The sequence below is a fragment of the Mustela erminea genome, chromosome 4 (assembly GCF_009829155.1).
Source record: "Mustela erminea isolate mMusErm1 chromosome 4, mMusErm1.Pri, whole genome shotgun sequence".
NCBI classification, from domain to species: domain Eukaryota; kingdom Metazoa; phylum Chordata; class Mammalia; order Carnivora; family Mustelidae; genus Mustela; species Mustela erminea.
In genome coordinates, this window is record NC_045617.1 from 47233399 (window position 1) to 47253062 (window position 19664).

A 19664-nucleotide genomic window follows, 5' to 3' on the forward strand; every position below is an offset into this window, starting at 1 on the left:
GATACATATTCAGATCTTTGCCTTTTGTTGGTCATATTTTGGATCATAGGTCTTTTCTATAAGATTTTTCTACTTTATCCTGTTAATGTATGTTTTATATTGATTTTTTTTAACTGTTACACCTACCTTGCATTCCTTGGAAAAAACCTCATTTAGTCATTGTTTATTATCTTTTTAATAAATTGCTGAGCATTACCCTTATCCCAGAATAAGTTTTCTTCAGAAAGTTCTCTTTTATCCTGGCCGCCTCCTCCATACCAGTGTCAACCACTCTCATGATTTTTCTTCTTTGACCACAGATTAGTTTCAAATCTTTTAGAACTTTATATAATGAGAGTCAAACATTGTACTTTTTTCTGTCTGGCTTCTTTCATTCAGCATGTTTTTCAGTTTCATCTAGCTTGTGTATACCAATGATTTATTCCTTTTTATTATTCAGTAGTCGTCCAAGGTATGAGTATACAATTTGTGTTTATTCCTGTTGATAGTTTTTGGCAATTATGAATAAAGCTGCTGTTAACATTCTTGTTTGGGCCTTTTTACGGGCATATATTTTAATTTCTCTTGGATGAATCCTAGAGATAATTGTTGGATTATACAGAAGATGTATGTTTACTTATTAAGAAATTGCCAGACCTTTTCCCATAGGATTACTACCATTTTATCTTCCCACCAGCAAGAGCATTGGTTATTTTATATTCTTACCAACATGTGGTATTGTCAGTTAATTTTACCCATACTGGTGGGTGTGCAGCAGCCTCTCATTGTGGTTTTGTGTTTCCCTGATGAATAATGAGGACTGTTTGATGTGCTTATTGGTCATTAGCATATCCTTATTTGTGAAGTGCCTAGTCAAATTGTTTTTGCTTGCTTTTTGAAATTGCCTTGTCTTTTACTACTTGTTTTTTAGTTTTGAGTTCTAGGAGTACTTAAAAAAAAAAAAAAAAGATTTTATTTATTTATTTGAGAGAGAGAGAATAAGCAGTGGGGAGAGGGATAAGCAGGCTCCCCACTGATCTGGGAGTCCCATGCAGGGCTCAATCCCAGGTTCCTGGGACCATGACCTGACCCAAAGGCAGATGCTTAACTGACTGAGCCACCCAGGCACCCCTCTAGGAGTTCTTTCTTTTTACAGTATGGATACAAGCCATTTGTCAACTATGTGTTTTGCATTTTTTTTTCTTTTTTCTTTCCCTTTTTTTAAAAAAGAATCATTTTATTTTCTATTTTCTTAATGTCTTGTGATCAGAAATTTTAATTTTGGTTAAGTCTGATTCACCATTTCTTTATCTGGTGTTTATTCCTGTATAGATCCTAGAAACCTTTGCCTACCACCAAGTTATGAAGATAGTGTTTTGTTTTCTTCTAGGATATTTAGCTTTTACATTAGGTCTGTGATCCACCTTGAATTAATTTTGGGATATGGTATGAGATAAAGGTAAAGGTTTTTTCTTCTATCAACCATTTATTATAGATAAAATACTTTTACCACTGAATTGTTTTGGGAATTAAGAAATTGAAATGACTGTGTATATGAGGATCTGTATTTGAGCTCACTATTCTTTTCCACTGATCTGTTTGTTAATCCATATGTCCGTACCCCTCTGTCTTGATTACTCTGACTTGTTCTGTCTTCTTCCAACTTTGTATTTCTTTAAGAATACTTTGGCTAATTTAGGTTTTTTATATTCCCATATAAAAAATAGAATTAACTTGTTAATTTCTATAGTTAAAAAAGCTGGTGGATTAATTCAGTTTTTAAAATAGAGATAGGTCTATATATATTTTTATTTCATATTTTTGTTACCTTTGATAAATATTTTTTTAAAAGATTTACTTATTTCAGAGAGAAAGTGCCTGAGTGGGAGGGGCAGAGAGAGAGGGGAAGCAGACTATACTAAGCACAGGGCTTGATCCCATTACTGCAGAGATCATGCCCTGAGCTGAAATCGGATGCTTAACCAACTGAGCCACCCAGGCACCCTAATAAATTGATTTTTATCAAATGTATTTACATAAAGTAAATATAAATACTTATAATCTTTATTTTTTTAATTCCAGTGGTATCTTATATTCGTTAGATAGCCCTAACTTATTTATTATTTAGATAATCCTTAGATTATCCCTAAACAGTGGCTTAAAACAATCAGTTTATTGTCTCATAGTTCCTTTAGGTCAGGCTTCACTGAGTAATTGCTTATGGGTGTCCCTGGCTCAAGTATCCCACACACTGCTGTAATCAAGGTTTAGCCAGGACTATCGTCATTTCTTTTTTTTTTTTTTTTTTTTAAAGATTTTATTTATTTAACAGAGAGAGATCACAAATAGGCAGAGAGGCAGGCAGAGAGAGAGGAAGGGAAGCAGGCTCCCTGCTGAGCAGAGAGCCCGATGCGGGACTCGATCCCAGGACCCTGAGATCATGACCTGAGCTGAAGGCAGCAGCTTAACCCACTGAGCCACCCAGGTGCCCTCGTCATTTCTGATCCTGACTTGGAGAGGATCCTTGTCCAGGTTCACTCAGATGGATATAGAATACTGGATTGATAGCATTTTTTCCTAGCTTTCATAAAATTAAAGATGTTGTTCCATTGTCTTTTGGCTTTCCTTGTTTCTAATAAGAGTATCATACTGTGTTATATTTCTTTCAAGATTTTCTTTTGATCTTTGGTATTTAGCAGCTTGTTTATTACATGTCTAAGTATGGTTTTCTTTAGATTGATTTTCTCTGGAGTTTGCTAAAATTCTTGAATCTTTTTATCTTCCACCAAATTTGGGAAATCCTTGGCTATTGTTTCATTAAATATTTTTGTCTGCCGTATTTCTAACCTCTTCTTCTGGTGCTCCCAGTTACGCTTATGGTAGACCTATTGATATTATCTGATAAGTCCCCATGGCATAATTTTTCTTCAGTCTTTTCTTCCCTTTGTTTAGTTTTAAAAATTTCTGTTGATTTATCTTCAGTTTTACTGATTCTTTTCGAATTGGCTATTCCATCCATCCAGTATACTTTGTTTTTTAAATACTGTATTAAAAGTTCTTGAATTTCTATTTTGTTCTTTTTCATAGTTTCTTTTCCCTGAGCTTATTCTTCAATTTATTCTGAGCATTTTTTATTGCTGCCTGAGGCTTAGTTATAACACTTGTTTTTAATATCATTGCTAATTTCAACATCTGGGTTATCGTCAGTGTTGGTCTCCATTGTTTTTTATCACATCATTTTGATTAGTTCACAACTGACAGCAAGAATCTAACATCACATTAAAAACCAATTTATAGATCATCACTGTAAAATTTTTAAATACATTCTCTTCCTTTCCCCCTGGTAATTTCTAACAATGACCATTTAAAAAAATGGATGTTGTAACTGATTTTTGTTCTTTTTTGTAGGGCATCTTCTCTGCATTCAGTTTCATCCAAGTCATTCCGGGATTTCTTAGAAGAAAAAAAATCTGTTACTGGCCATAGTTCAGGAAATCATGTCAGAAAAGTTTGTTTTAAAGGAATAGAAAATTCCCAGGCTCCAAAAGTTGAAAGGTAATAAGTTAAAAATTTTTTACCTTAAAAATTCTGTGGTGGTTTTACATTCTGAAATAATCTTTAAAAATTTATCAGGCAGAGTTTTACACATTCTTTTACATTCAAAATTAACATGTCTGCTTTTTTGAGGCTTTATTTTGGTATAATTTTCTTACAGTAAACTGTATATACCTTAAGTGTACAGTTTGATGTTTTGGCATATGTATGCATTTGTGAAACCATTACCACCTATATTCAAGACAATGACTATATAACCGTCATTCTCAGAACTTTCCTCATGCCCCTTGGTGATCTCTTTCTCTCTTCCTCATTTTGCTCTCTATGCAGCTGCTAATCCTCTTGTGTCAATAGAGACTATGTTGTATATTCTAGTTTTATACCTGTAGGATCATGTAATCTCTACTTTTAAAAATTCTCTTTTACTCAGTATATAGTTTTTTGATTCATCCAAGTTGCTATGTGTATCATTAGTTCATTCCATTTTACTACTGGGTAGTATTTCATTGTCATAAAGCAACCTATATATCTGCATCTGTTGATGGATGTTTGGGTGTTTCCAGTTCTTTCTCTAGTTATTTTTGATACTAGTTTTTAAAGTTCAGTGTTTTTTTTTTTTTTTTTTTTAATTATTTATTTGACAGAGACACAACGAGAGAGGGAACACAAGCAGGGGGAGAAGGAGGGAGAAGCAGGCTTCCCGCCAAGCAGAGAGCCCAATGTGAGGCTCGATCCCAGAACCCTGGGACCATGACCCGAGCCGAAGGCAGACGCTTAACAACTGAGCCACCCAGGCAACCCAGTTCAGTGTATCTTAAAAGATGTTTCATATTTATTTATTCTTTTAAAAAAGATTTTATTTATTTACTTGACAGAGAGAGATTACAAGTAGGCAGAGAGGCAGGCAGAGAGAGAGGGGGAAGCAGGTTCCCTGCTGAGCAGAGAGTCCAGTGTGGGGCTCGATCCCATTATCCTGAGATCATGACCTGAGCTGAAGGCAGAGGCTTAACCCTCTGAGCCACCCAGGCACCTCTAAAAGATGTTTCATATTTTAAATGACTACATGGAACATGAAAATCTAATCATAATTTAAAAAGCAATTTTCTAATGAAAATAGTTTTTCTGCCATGGTATATAAATTCTCTTAATCATTGTTCAAAAAAGAACATTTTTGGAGCATTAGATAATCCAGTGTTGGAAGAAAGAACCGTGTTTCAAGTTGGTTGACTAAATGGGATTTTTTTTTTCTTCTTTCTGCTAATATGACGTCTCCCAAAGATATTAATCCTTAAAGTATTTTAGACAAAATAAAAATGTAATTAAGAATGTTGTACTGTGACCAGATTAATATTTTACGTAATGATAAAGCTTTTTAAACACTATTTGTTAGGCCTTTTTCCTCTAAGCCATTTTTAATGTGAAATCTTATGTCTAATTCCAGTAATAAGTTAATAAGTTAATATAAATTTCTCTAATCTAATCTAATTTTCTAATCTAATCTAATCTAAATTTCTCTGATTGAATTAAGATGAGGGGTCTGGGAACAATACTATAGTTCAACCTTATCATATCGGCCTTTTAAGCAACTCTGGAGGAACTAGCAAAGTCTTCTAAAATTGGAAATTACTGGTTTAGATGAACTCTTTAAACATTTTCGTTGTTGATATTGTGACCTCCTGCCTTATTATCATGTATATTATCATGTACATTTGGGACCAGAGATCTTGAGCCATTTACTTAAATGATACAGAAAATCAGATCAGAAAGAATCTGACGAAATCATTTTGTCTATCTCCCTGTGTTTATGAAAACTTTTATTAGTGGAACACTACAAAAATCTTAAATGTAATTCTAACATATAAAATAGATCAACCTTTTATATGTTTACTTATGAAAAAGTGAGAATATTAAGGCTGGTTTGTTAGGGTCATAAATACAGAATTGGTTGTGATTTAAGACATTGGTAGTTTTAAAATTGACAAGTATTTAGAGTTACAGTGATAAAATGAATTTAGCCCCTGCCTGTAGAGAGCACACAGTCCAAAAGAGAAACCTTACACTTGTAATTAAGTGTATAAAATATAATGAAAAATTGTATCAACCTCAACTTTTACTTCAGCATTTAATTGTCTAATATTAAGAAAATTCTGACTGAAATTTATAAATGGTTTAAGATTCTCTCAGAGCATACTTCATTTAAACAGAGATGGCGGAAGAAATTTTCTTCTTGAATTGGTATAGAAATGAATTAACCTGGCAACAGAAGTTAACATGTCAGTGATCTTTAATGTATTAAAAGTATTTGGAAAAAAAAGTATTTGAGTGCATATTTTTTTATTAGTCTCAAAATGTATTTCAGAAAAGTACTAACAAAGTTTGGTGAACATTTTATGATACACTGAAAATGACTGAACTAAACAATGTAGAGCTATTCAGTATTTTGTAAGTTGTATTCTTAAAAGATGTTGAGTGAGGGGCATTTTATTCCATTCCTAAATGACAGGTAGGCTTTTAAATGTTATTAAATTCTCAGAGTAAAAATGTTTATTTTCAACTACATTTGAGTGCCACTGTACCCATATACTTGGATTTATGTTTATATATTTATTTCATAAATGTGTCTATTAGGTACATAATTCTAAACAAATGTTTTAAAAAGTCATTATTTGTATATCTCATTACATATTTTGATTCCAAAATTTCTTAGAAATTGTTTTAAAAAATTGGTTGTCACACTCTGTAATGATCCTGCATCTATCACAATATTTTTAAAAATTGAATACAGTATAGTCTTTTTATTGATATAAGAGAAACATAAGATTACTACTGGTTTTTGTAAGTTGTGTGACGAGTGGTATAGACCAGGCATTTAAATAGAAGACATGTAACTTCCTGTTTTCTTACTGTGAAACACATTAAGTCTGTCTCTATTTTTATTCATTTTTTTTTCCTTTTTTATTTTACACTCAAAGAATTATTTTTCCTATCTATGGTTAATATTTATACCTGTGCTGGTATCTTAACTCCTTTCTACTTTAAACCCTTAAGCTGTGAATTACCCCTCTCTTTTCTTGTGGATATTCAGCTTTGTACTTTTAGATAGATACCTCCCATCTGGTTGTATACATGCTTATTAGATCTCTCTCATGTGGGCTGGATGAGATAATGAATCCCTCAGTCATCCCCCACACTTTCTTCTAACAGTTTTCCTATCATTACCAATCCCCTAATCCCTTCACAGCCAGATTTCTCAAAAGAGTTGTCAGCTCCCAATCACTTCTTAATCCAGTCTGGCTTCCAGTCCCATTACTAAACTGAAACAGTTCAGAGTAAGTTCAGCAATGACCTCCATATTGCCAAAAACATGAACTTTTTATATGACTCATTCTATTTAAAGTTCAATTACAGGTCATATTCTCATTTCATTCTCATTCTTTCTCCACCATTTCATGAGCTTCTATTTTCAGTTATCAGCTATACACTAAAGACTCAAAAACCATATTGCCTGCTCACAACTGTCATCTGAGCTTCAGACTTACTCAGCTTTCTTCTTCATAACTCCATCCTACTTGGATGTTCAGAAATATTTTAACTTTGTCTAAAACCAAACAATGTTTTCCTCAAACTCCTTTCATAAAATCAAACAAAATTACAAAGCAGCCCATTCTTCCTGATTCTTCCAAAATTCTTCCTGATTTACCCAAAGAAAACAAAAACATGAATTCAAAAAGTTACATGGCTCCCCTGTATTTATTGCATTTTTTTTTTACAATAGTCAAGATATGGAAGCAACCTAAGTGTCCATCAATTGATAAATGGATAGAGAAGATTGTGTGTGTGTGTGTGTGTGTGTGTGTTTGTGATGGAATATTACTTAGTCATAAAGAAGAATTAGATCTTGTCATTTGTGAGAGCGTGGATGGACCTAGAGGATACTATGCTAAGTGAAATAAGTCAGACAATATAATTTCACTTCTAAGTGGAGTCTAACAAAACAAAAGAAATAAGCAAAACATTCATGTCTATAAATGGGTATGTTGGTGCCAGAAGGGAGGGGGTTGGGAGCATGGGCAAAATAGGTGAAAGGGATTAAGAGATACAAACTTCCAGTTATAAATAAGTCATGGGGATGAAAAGTACACAATAGGGAATATAGTCAATAATATGTAATAATGTTGTATGGTGATAGATGGTGACTACATTTGTGGTTAAGCATAGCATAATATACAGAATTGTTAATCACTCTTGTATACCTAAAACAAATACATTATATGTTAATTCTACTTCAATTAAAAAAAATGCATATATGAAGTCCAGTTCTTCATGAGAGGAATGGAATATTTTATGGTTAACCGGAAATAAAAAAGTGTATCATAATGCTTAGTTTAAAATAAAGATAAAAGTTCTCTTTAAAAAAATCCATTCTTCCTGAATTTTCTTCCTTGTTAAATGGCAAGGCTTTACTATTCCACCTTCCTTACTAATATTCAGTCTATCATCAGGACACTCCAGTTTTAATCCTTAAATATTCCTTAAATCATATATTAAATTGTATCCCCACTGTTTTTACCTTCATTCAGATTACTATGATCTTTCACCTGGGCCACCCTGAGTAGCCTCCTAACTGGTCTAGCCATAACCTATCTTCCTCTCCTCCAGTATATTGAAGCAGTTATATTCTTTTTCGAAATGGCAGATGTTATTGCTCTTAGGGTAAAAGCTAGAATTCTTATCTGGGCTTTAAGGCCTTCATAGTCTGTTTTCTTCCAACCTCTTAACTTTCTCTTTTAACATCTCTGGATTTTCTCTATCTTGTTCTTCTCTCAGTTTCTCAAATACCATTTACTTCTTGCCACTACCCTTTAACTAGATGACTCTGATTCTTTGTCTCTATTCAGTTATATTCTTTGGTGAAGTCAGACTTCCCTTACTGGGTCAGTATTTTATGATATGTTCCCACAGCACTTCTCACTCATCACACTTTCACAGTTATTAGTGTGATTCTTTGTTTAATGTTTTCAACTGTAAGTATTTTAATGTCTGTATATCTAACTATATGTTCAATGAAAGCATAGGAGAGTCATCTCAATGAGAGACTGATCTGTGCTCCTCACTGAATTACCAATGCTTAGAATATTTTCTAGCATGTAATAGAGTTCAGTGAGAACAAGATGATAAGTTGAGGTAAAATTGTAGCTGTTTCAGGTAACATTTGTTTCTAATGAGTAAGTTATACTGTATGCCTTTGGTGTGTAAATTGTAAGTTATGAGCATTAAGTTCATTTTAATATTTTTACATTTTAAATATTAACACTATAGATTGAAATTTTCTTATTTTCTTTGGATAAGTCTATCTTAAAATACTGACGATCTGTGGTTTCATAGTTGATCACTAGAGTGTGCTATAACATCAAGGCTCTTAATTGTGAAAAGTGGCTTCTGCTATTATATGGGTTTGGAAATTGTAAAGGAGTGTATAATAGTATACAGTATTCTACAGGAGTATTTTATCAGTATATACTATAATACAAGAGTATTATATAGGAGTGTATAATGGTGTCATGCCATCCATAGCTTGTCTGTTTGGTAAGTGGAAGTTAATGTTTTAAATAGCTGTATATTATCACTGATCACTGTATAATATCATATGATCACTGAGAAGGGAAATTGCTTGACTTTCATTTTTTAATTTCATTATAGAAAACGTGAAATCATAAGTGAGCTTTTTAAAAAAGAAATAATGAAACAAAGTAAAATATTAATTCACCAAATTATATATGAACAGCATTCTGCTTGCCTCTATCAGGTATATACATAGGAAGTGTTAAATATAGGCCTAGTCCCTTAAATATGTTTGAAATATCTAGTTGGTAAGTCTAAGTGTGCATACCTGAAAGGTAAATGAAAGGTCAAGAATGAAATTGGAATACAATATAACAGTATTAAGTCACAAGCAGTATATGATTTAAGTGCCAGGTGAGTGGAGAGAGGGAAAAAATGACTATGGGTTGGAATTATCAAGAAAAACCCAACTGAAGAAGGGCTTGAGTAATAGTTCATAAACACTTTTCTTATTCAGTGCCAAATATTTGATCATTATATGTATGGCCGTAATGAATGATGTCAAAAAAATATTGATCTATTGCCACAAGCTTTTGAACACAGAATGGGATTTTTAAGAGAGCAGAAGTGTAATAGAGATGGTGTAAATAGAGGTAATAGTGAGAATTATAGCTGGAAGACAAATGGTATGTTCCTTTAGGGAATTTGTGTGGCAAGTGTAATGGAGTTCATCTTAGGAAATTCCTCAAATCATGTATTCTTGTTTAAATGTAGAAAATACGATTACTTCCACCCCTCACCCCCTCCCACCACCCCCACCAAGGCTAGGGAAATCCAGGAATGGCAATGTTATTTGGGGATGTTAAAATGCAGAAAGGAGGGATTTGTGGAATTTATGTGTTTATTGTTACTTATATGTTCTTTTTCATTTTCATGTGTTTTTTTTCATTTTCCTTACACTTAAGCATCCCTTTATGTAATTCTGGGCAGAAAATGATCTTGTGTTTCTTATTGGCAAGGAAAGCTACTTGCAAGGCAAAAATTATTCTGTCAGCTCTAAACATAATTAATGTAATTGTAAATAATTGTAATTAATTATAATTTATAATTTATAATTTGTAAATTGTAATTTGTAATTAAGCTAATACAGAATTCCTTAAAAAAATTAAGTCAGTGGTATGAGTAAGAAGTAATTTAGTTATTCTTAAAGTCTAAATTTGGTAAGATTAATGTTCAGTTTGAACAAAAATCCCTAAAAATAGATTTTATTATAGCCAGACTTTTAATGTTGCTTTTATTTTCAGAAGGCTAAATTTTATACAGATTGTCTATTGAGAAGTCTGTTTCTGTGTTGCACATACCTACAGCTTAACAATGCTGTATTTATTATCTGAAAGCTTATCATGTTTTTGATATTTGTTTAATCAAAGCTCTAATAGTTTTGCTTCATTCTAAGATGAAATTTTCATGAACTTTCAGTTGTTTGGGTAAATTTATAGCTAATGAGATTATCCACTGAAAAAATCAGTAAGGGAAAGGCTTTTGGGATTACAATGTTAGAAAACAGATTTGAGTTTCAGTCTAACACAGTAGCCCTCTGTGAACCTTTCTGAACAAGATTAAGCACATCTAAAATAATAATAATATCATACAGGTTTATTATAAGGCTTAATATCTGATAATGCATATGGAAGTACTTTATAAATGATAAAATGTTATACAGGCCAGTTGTTATACTTAAGCTCTGATTGCTTAAGTTTGATTTAGCAAGGCCTAAATAGATACTTTAGTCCTGATAATCTGTTTTAGCCCATACCATATCATTTTTCACAGACAGCTTGTAGCTGCTCTTAATTAAATAATAATGGATTCTACAATATTTTTCCATTTCATTGAAAGTGTCAAACACTTAGCCAATCCCAGACACTGGAGGGATTTTTGAATAGCACTCAAGTCATTATCTGTGTTTATTCCATGTTATGCTTTAGTGCCCCAGAAGGCCTCTAATCTCTAATCTCAGACCGACTTTAGGACTTTTCTTTTTTCTTTTTTCCTTTCTTTCCTTCTTTCTGTCTCTCTCTCCTTCTTTCCTTCCTTTAAGGACTTTTCAAGGACCTTAGCCATGGAATTTGCATTTAGTCACTAAAGTAGCACTCTATTCCATCAGAAGTAGAATTTTTTTCATTCATTCTGTAGCTATTCTAGTCTAGATACTCATCATCTTGTAAAATTTATTCCAGTAGTGTTCTAATTCATTTTCTTAGCTTCATTTTTCTCCTGGCTAGACATTTTTTACTTCATCCTGGAAATTTCTCTTATTTGGGATATCATAGGTCAAGTCCTATTTTGGATATCATAGATTTCAAGTCCTAGAGCTTAAAACTAAGAACCTATAACTATACCTATTTTCAGTTCACTCAGTATCTACCATCTAGAGTTATCCGTAATTCAAAGGAATTAGGAACTTAAAAAAAAAAAAAAACCTGTTTTCATTTCATACTTAAAATCCTCTGGCTTTCTTATTCTGTTATTTATTCTTTAATTCTGTTTTTATAAACAACTGTGTTCCGCGTATTCTGTTGGACATGAGGCACAGTTCTGTACCTTGAGAGACTAGTCTAGCAGTTAAGACAGATGTGAAAACAATAGCAACACAGTGTGGGAAGCTCTGTAATAGTAGTTGAAAGTGCTGTAGGAGTAGAGAGAAGGTGGTATTTGAGCCAGTCCTTAAAGAATAAGAAGACATTTGTAGTGGAATGGATTCTAAACTAAGGGAAATTAAAGAAATAAAGGCAGGTTTATGATAATGGAAAACATACTGTACTCTGAGTGAAAAAGATCTGCTTCGTGTTCTGTTTCTGTTACTTCCCAACCTGTGACTCAGGCAATTATATATAATATTCTTTGAGTTTGAATTCCCTAATCACTGTAATGGAAATAATACATGTTTTCTTTATAGAGTATTGCAAAGATTAAGTGAGATAAAATATTTGAAAATACTCTCAGTGAATTTATTTGCCCATGCATCAGGTCTAAATGTTTTAGCTTTCAATGTATTTTGTACTCTGGCACTCATGGTTCATTTTAACTTTAGTTCTCTTTTAATCTCTTCCAAACTCTAATCCTGCCATTCTATTAATATCTTTACTTTAAGTTACCAAAGTCTTTTACCATTCCATATATTTTACAGCCAAAAACCCTATTTCAGTGCCACTGTCCTCAGCTTTAATGCCATTTCTTCAGTGAAGCCCTCATGTCCGTTTCTCCTATGAATCCATACTACTTTGTGCAAATTGGTACAAGTATCGGTTGTTTTATCTCATATTGTTTTATCATTGTTTATAGATTTTTTAAAAGATATTATTTATTTATTTGACAGATCACAAGTAGGCAGAGAGGCAGGCGGAGAGAGGGGGGGAAGCAGGCTCCCCACCCAGCAGAGAGCCCAATGCTGGACTTGATCCCAGGACCCTGAGATAATGACCTGAGCCGAAGGCAGAGGCTTTAACCCACTGAGCCATCCAGGCACCCCTATAAATAGATTTTTAAATCTTTCCTCTCAGAGTTTTTAGAGGGGAAGGGACTAAGGTTTTAGTTTTTGTTTTTGTTTGTATCTTAAGGTAGCCACTAGATAGTTTTTGACGTAGTGTTCAATGATTCATTGCTTGCATATAACACCCAGTGCTCATCACAACATGTGCCCTCCTCAGTACCCATCACCTGGTTACCCCATCCCTCCCATCCTCCTCCTCTCTGAGACCCTCAGTTTGTTTCCTGGAGTCCATAATAGTCTCTCATGATTCATCTCTCTCTCTGATTTCTCCCCCTTCAGTTTTCCCTTCTGAAGGGACCGAGTTTTTAATCAGCCTGATTTTCAGCACTATAGTGCTATACATACCTAACAACTGTACAGGTAATCCATAAATAAATCAGGAAGTCAATATTTTAGACCCTGTTTGTTCATTCTCTGACTTTGTATTAAACCTGCCTAGGCCTAAATTTGCTCATTCCTGAAAGAGGGCATTTGATTAATCCTAATAACTCTAGGTACCTTTCTAGCTATAAAATTCCATAATTAGGCCAGTCTCTGTAGTACCTTTGTTAATTTTTTTTTCCCTTACAGGAAAACTTCTACCTCCTCATCCTATACCTCTTTTATTGTCTTCTCCATGAGGCCCTCTCAAATACCAAATCTTTATTTTCATAGTCCTTGTTAGATGGAGTCTAAGTTGTTTTCTGCTATATATCATTTTATATATTGTTTACTCATTTTGTGATTTCGTAGAAAAATAAATCATATCGTATATGTTTCCATCCTGGCTTAATGCCTGGCTTATTAAAGTATTTACTCTATTAGTTGTTCATACAATTTGGCTAATTATCTGGTGTGTATGTATTTTGAAACTTAATGCTAATTTTTCATTTTTATTCATAAACTATTACTAATGTAAAACTTTATTTACAAAGTTTTCCGTATTTCCTAATGTGTGTTTGATAATAGTAAATGGCTGTATGAGTATTATTAGAAAAAATAGAACATTTCTTGCAACATCTCTCTGGTATTTTATACACAGGATTTTATAACTACCTATAGATTCTTTTTTAACGGTTTTTATTTATTTGAGAGAGGGAGCCTGGATGCTGGGCTTGATCCCAGAACACTTAGATCATGTCCCGAGCTGAGGGCAAATGCCAGGCACCCCTGTAGATTTTTTTTTACTTATAATTTTAAAGGTAAGTCTGACTTCCACTCATTAACTTGAATCCTGAGTCAGGACTTGTAATTCTTCCTCTGTATTTCTATTAGTAAACAATTTTGCTAATATTAGTAGAAGTTTTAACCTCTGGTTTTGGCATTTGTTTTGCAGTTGCTCCACTCATGGTACCCCAGGACCAGAAGGCAACCATATTTCAGATTTACCACTTCTAGACAGTCACAAGTAAGGCTAACTGATTAGCTTTGGAGCCTCCAAAGCTAAGCTATTGTTTAGTAGTGAAAGATAAAACTAAAAATTGGGAGTAGTATATTGAATAGAATGAGTTTTCTAACTACTGTCTACTCCATAGTTTGAGTTACCTTTCTGTTTGGTTATATCATTTCTGTTCCATCCAGCCTTTTGGTGTTTTCTAAAGTTTTCTCTATAGCACTGATCCAAATAAAATATTAGTTCTCCTTGCTTCTCTTTCTCATCTCACCATTCTGTAAAGAGAATGCAAAAGCTTCCAAGTCCCTTCATATTGTAGGTCACTGGGGAAAAAAATGTAACACTGTTTAATATTTCAGAGGAGAATTTATATGCAAAAATTTGTGATGATGAATGAGAACTCATTGTTACTATTCTTTTAGTCCCTGGCTGTCTTCTTCATTGACTGCTCCTTCCATGGTAGCCCCAGTCACTTTTGCATCTATTGTAGAAGAAGAACTACAGCAGGAAGCAGCTCTTATCAGAAGTCGAGAAAAACCCTTGGCTTTGATTCAGGTAGGTAATGTGCCTTTATGGATTTAATTTAGTGAAGGGCTAGATAACATTTCATCTTGAGAAAATTGTGTTTGTTTTCATCACAAAGGTACATATATTTATCATGTTAAAATGTAATATAAAACTAAGGGACTCAATAGTATTAATTGAAGGAATTCAGGATAATTTAGAACAAAGCAATTGTCACAAGGGTAACTTTTTTTTTTTTTTTTTTTTTTAGCACTGGCAATGCTTTGGACTGTTTTAGTTTTTTTAAATAGTGATCAATAGGGCACCTGGGTGGCTCAGTCTGTTAAGCATGTGACTCTTGATTTCGGCTCAAGTCATGATCTCAGGGTCATGAAATCAAACCCCCTTTCTGACTCCACACTGGGCAATGGAGCTTGCTTAAGATTCTCTCTCTCCCTCTCACCCTCCTGCCACACTCATGCGTGCTCTCTAAAAAATATAATAATAAAATTTTTATATAGATACACACACACACGCACGCACACACACGTATGAAATATATATATTTTATTACATAAATATATTTTATATATATATATGAAAGTGATCAGTAATGAACTTGGCATTATCTAGTACTTATGGATCAGTAAGTGTTCTTAGGTTGTAAGCCACAGATACCAACTTTGGCTAACTTATGGAAAAGAGAAATTATTAGAGGGATTAAAATTCCACAGATTTAGTTGAAAGACCAGGGAGCCAGGGTTGGAAACAGGTAAGACCCATAGTTGTCCTGAAGAGTTAGGAGATTTGGAAGCAGAAAGTATCTCACTGAAATTATTGGAATGAATAGATTCCAACAGCTATTTTCAGGGTTTTTTTTTCTTTCTGCTCGAGATTAAAATTCAAGGGAGGGTGGTTATCTGATTTTTCTTTTTCAGGCTTTAAGCCTTCTGCTTGCAAAGGGAATAGCAGGATACCTAATTTAGTTCTGCTGCATTGTATTCATAGAAAGTGGTACTTCCACAAAAGGAGATTTAAAAGCTAATATAATCCTGCTGAAAGATTAAAGCAAGTTTTTTTTTCACCCTTTTTTCAGATTGAAGAGCGTGCGATACAAGATTTATTGGTTTTTTATGAGGCATTTGGCAACCCTGATGAGTTTGTCATTGTGGAAAGGACACCACAGGGACCACTGGCAGTACCTATGTGGAATAAGCATGGATGCTAATTTGCTCTGGAGATGAAATGCATTTTTCATCAGTCATGATTGTTATAAAGAAGAGCTATGGAAAAAGAGTTCTTACAAATTTGGTAACATCATTCTAGAAAGAATGAGAAAGGATCTAATTTCTTTAGTACAGCTTAGGTGTGTAATGTCTGTATGATAAAAACAAATGCCACAGAATTGTGATTTTAGTAACTTTTTATGTAAAAATGTGAGAGGAAAAACTTCACTAGCTTAAAAGTTTAAGTAGAATTATTTCTTCTGAACAGTCTGAAAAGGAAAACATGAGTGATTGAAGTTTAAAATTTAAGAGTGAGGAATGAAAAATAACTTTCCATTTGAGAATTTTGGATAAATAATTTAGAAGATATTGCCAAATATCTGTTGTCACTCTTTTTTTTTTTTTAAATATATGATATTGATCAGCTTAAATTAGGAGCATCCGCCATTACTTCTGATCCATTAATAGCCAAATTTTGTGTTTGCAGTTATAGTTTGTTTTCATTCTTGTCTTTTGATCAGGCCGTCAATGTTCCAGGTTTGTTTTAAGTGTGGACTGCTCAAATGCTGTATTATTTCAATTTGTACAGCACATTTTGCATTAAATTATGAAATACAGTGCAAAGAGAATGTGAATACTATTCTGAAGCTTAGTCCAAGATAATGGTTCCTTTATTAAATTTGGAGTCATTGTGTGTTGTTTTTTGGTGGGGAGGGGAGACCGTATAAAAACCTGATTATGAATCAATTTCTCGATTAAAGTTTTCCAAAATAGATGGTTAATTATACATGCAAGAATTAATAGTTTTGAAGACTCTTTACAATATTATGTAATCAGAAGTTCTCTGAGCCTGAGTTATATGAATAGACATATGCATTGTTTTCTTTACAGTATGATGTTTGGTTTTAAGTGTTTAAATTTGTTAAAAACAAATGTTAAATCTGTGCTCCAGTATACTAGACAAATTGAGAAGGTTAATGTTCTCATTTCTGAAACATAATCCTAGGAGAACATAGGCAATTCACTGCTGTAATTCAGGTGATGGAAATATGTCCGAAACTAACTTAATACTTGAGGTTTAGCTCTACCTAAAACAGCAAATTTGTAAGCATATGTGCAATAAAAAATAATCTTGATCCATTTTAGTGTTAACATGTCTTCAATATCTGGTACTATATTGACATCTACCATAGGAGGAATTACTAGCCGGTGTTGTTTGCATTGATGCTGTGTGTTCATTCCTTCAGTGCTTGAAAAAGGCAGTTTTCCTAAGATGCGTCTATGATAAGTTTTATATTACGTTTAACTAAATTGAAAAGAAATGGATTTTGTAATGTTTTATTGAAGTTGCAGTAAAGAGGCCTTTACTAAAGTAATTGCTTTATTTCATATGAGGCTTTGATTCTTAATGCATATTGGGATCATTAACATTTAAAGATGCTATAAAGTGGTGGTTTTCACAGTGCACTCCATGTTGCCTGGAAAGCACCCTAAAAAGCCTTTGTTGGATGGGATTTGAAGGAGGGACAGGGCTAACTGAGTCTGTGGGGCATTTACAAAGCTCCACCGGAGTATTGCACTTTCTGGCCCATTTTATATAGTGAGGTGTTATATGAAATTTCATTGGGGGGCGGGGGAAGGAATTCTTTTGCTAGTAAAGTGAAAGATAAGCATGCTATACACTGTAACTTCCATAAACAATTCCATGAAGATAGAACCTAATACTTTACCACCAAAAAGCCCAGGAAAGTGATGGTCCCCCTCCCCACCAACAACAATATTATTCTGCCTGTAGTATTTAATTCATCTTTAATCTCCTTGATTTCAAGACTTAACAGAATTGAAGAAAATCTGGATATTATCAATTTAAAGGATCAGGGAGTGAAGAGGTTTTTAAGATTGACCAAAACAATCGTAGAACTCTTTAACCTGGAAAGGTGATGGTTAATGGAAGTAGAGTGGTAAAATAAGAATATTTTGAAAACTTGCAAAATTGCCAAGTCTGCCAGTCAAGTAAATTTTTTGACAAAATACTAGGATTTGGGACCTCTCTTAAAGTTCAAAAGAAGTTTTTAAAACAGTTAAGAGATTCCTACTTTATATTATATAGGAATGACAGAGAGAGTTGAGAAATACTGCTAGTCAATATCTAGGTTTGTTCTATAGCTCTTGGAGATTGGGTGTATGGGTTTGCTCATGATAAGGGTGTTAATAGCTGTTTCATAAAATTTTAGATCTGAAGAAGCCTAATACATTAACGTTGCATATTGTCTTCATTTTATTTAAAAAAAAAAAAAAAAAAAAAAAAGGCCAACTCCAGAGAAAGTGACTAAGAATGAAGCCTGTCTTTTCAGTCTGATTCCCCTAGAGCCGTGCCTCCTAGAAATTAGCAATTTAACCAAGACTGAGAACAAATTTAAAAAGCACTTAGAAAAGATAAATGTAACCAGAAGCTTTCAGAATTGTCTGTTTAAGAGAACTTCAGAAGAAACTAAAACAACCTTCTAACAAAGAATTGGGAACAAGTGATCCCAGGATTTATGGTACTGCTTATGTGTATCTTTTTTGCTTGAAGTGATGCTCAGTTATGTTCAGATACCAGAAAAACCTCATCTTTCCTATACACATAACCATCAAACTGTATCTTGGTCTTTATGGATTTTATTTTATTTTTTTAATGTCTCTCTACTTGGCTGTCTTTACTTGTCTCTCTGCTTGGCTGCCATTTCATCTGTGTCAAAACTGAATTCTTGATACCCCAAACTTCCTGATCTTTATTTTCTTATCTCTTATTTTGTCATTCTTATAAGTCATTCGGGCTGAACTTTTGGATTCTACTTTATCTTTTTCCCCATTTGCCCCCCCACATTTATTGGTTGTCCAGCTCCTATCATTTATTTAATCTTTTTCCATTTCATTCTTCATTTCACTCATTTCCATTACTACTACTGTGTTTTATGTTCTTTTTTCTTTCCAAAAATTCTTAGACCTTTTGGTCTCAGTACAAAAGGTTTATACTGATAAAATATTACTGAAAACTCTAAAGAGCTTTTGTTTATACGTGTTACATCTATTTGTATTTAATGTATTCAAAATTAGAAATGTAAAAATTCAATTCCTTTAAAAATCATAACCATATGTTAAATAACATTTTTAATAAAAATGTAACTATTTTACAAAACAAAATTAAGATTGGGATCATTTTATATTTTTATATATAAAAATAAATACAAAATAAATATAAATATAAAAACATTTGAGTCAGTATTTCAGGCTTAGGTCTAGGCTGTCTGGGTTAATAGAGGACTCCTGGATTCTAACTGCTTCTACATTCAGTCTGTTGCAGTGTCATTTGTCATACAGTGTCTGGAAACTTGAGAGACTGAGATAAGACAAGTTATGAAAATGGTTTGGATCTGACTCCTGAAAGTTTGAGAACATGGTTAAGAACCACTTTAGTCCCTTAGCTGCTAACCCTTTTTCCATCTGCTTGGTGCGGTCCTTTAAACTTGTTAATTCCCAAACTAATAGCCCCAGGAAATATGTCTTGTCTGTGCTTTGAAAGCTTAAAACTTGTTACTCCCTCTACACTTTGAGTAAGTTCACATTTCCTCAGTTGGGCCTTCAAGTGATTTTTTTCCCCCCATCTCTACACGTGGTGGTAGAGCCAAACCTGACCTGATTTTTATCCCAAATAGATTTTGCTTTGTTCATACAGATGTCTGCCTAAATTTTTCTTTCTCTTCTCCTACTGAAATTCTCTTGATCCATGATTAAGGCAACCCAAATTCTTCCTTCATAAGCTTTTTCCTGTTTTTTTTTTCTCCCTGTAGCTTCTCAAAAGAAAAAACAATATACATGGATTGACTGTGTTCCCATTTCCTTTCAGCACTTTATACCTTACAGGGTACTT

The 19664-nt window shown here is 33.4% G+C and overlaps 1 protein-coding gene across 2 annotated transcripts in view; it reads left to right on the forward strand.

Moving 5' to 3' along the window:
- The window catches only part of IBTK (inhibitor of Bruton tyrosine kinase), a 96524-nt gene extending 78454 nt beyond the window's left edge, over window positions 1–18070 (forward strand). For both annotated transcript variants that reach the window (XM_032339186.1, XM_032339187.1), the window contains exons 26-29: window positions 3388–3534; window positions 13965–14036; window positions 14444–14576; window positions 15622–18070. In XM_032339186.1, coding sequence (XP_032195077.1) covers window positions 3388–3534; window positions 13965–14036; window positions 14444–14576; window positions 15622–15753 — 484 coding nt within the window. In that variant the 3' untranslated portion in view covers window positions 15754–18070. The remainder of the gene's footprint in view (window positions 1–3387; window positions 3535–13964; window positions 14037–14443; window positions 14577–15621) is intronic.
- Window positions 18071–19664: the final 1594 nt, after the last annotated feature.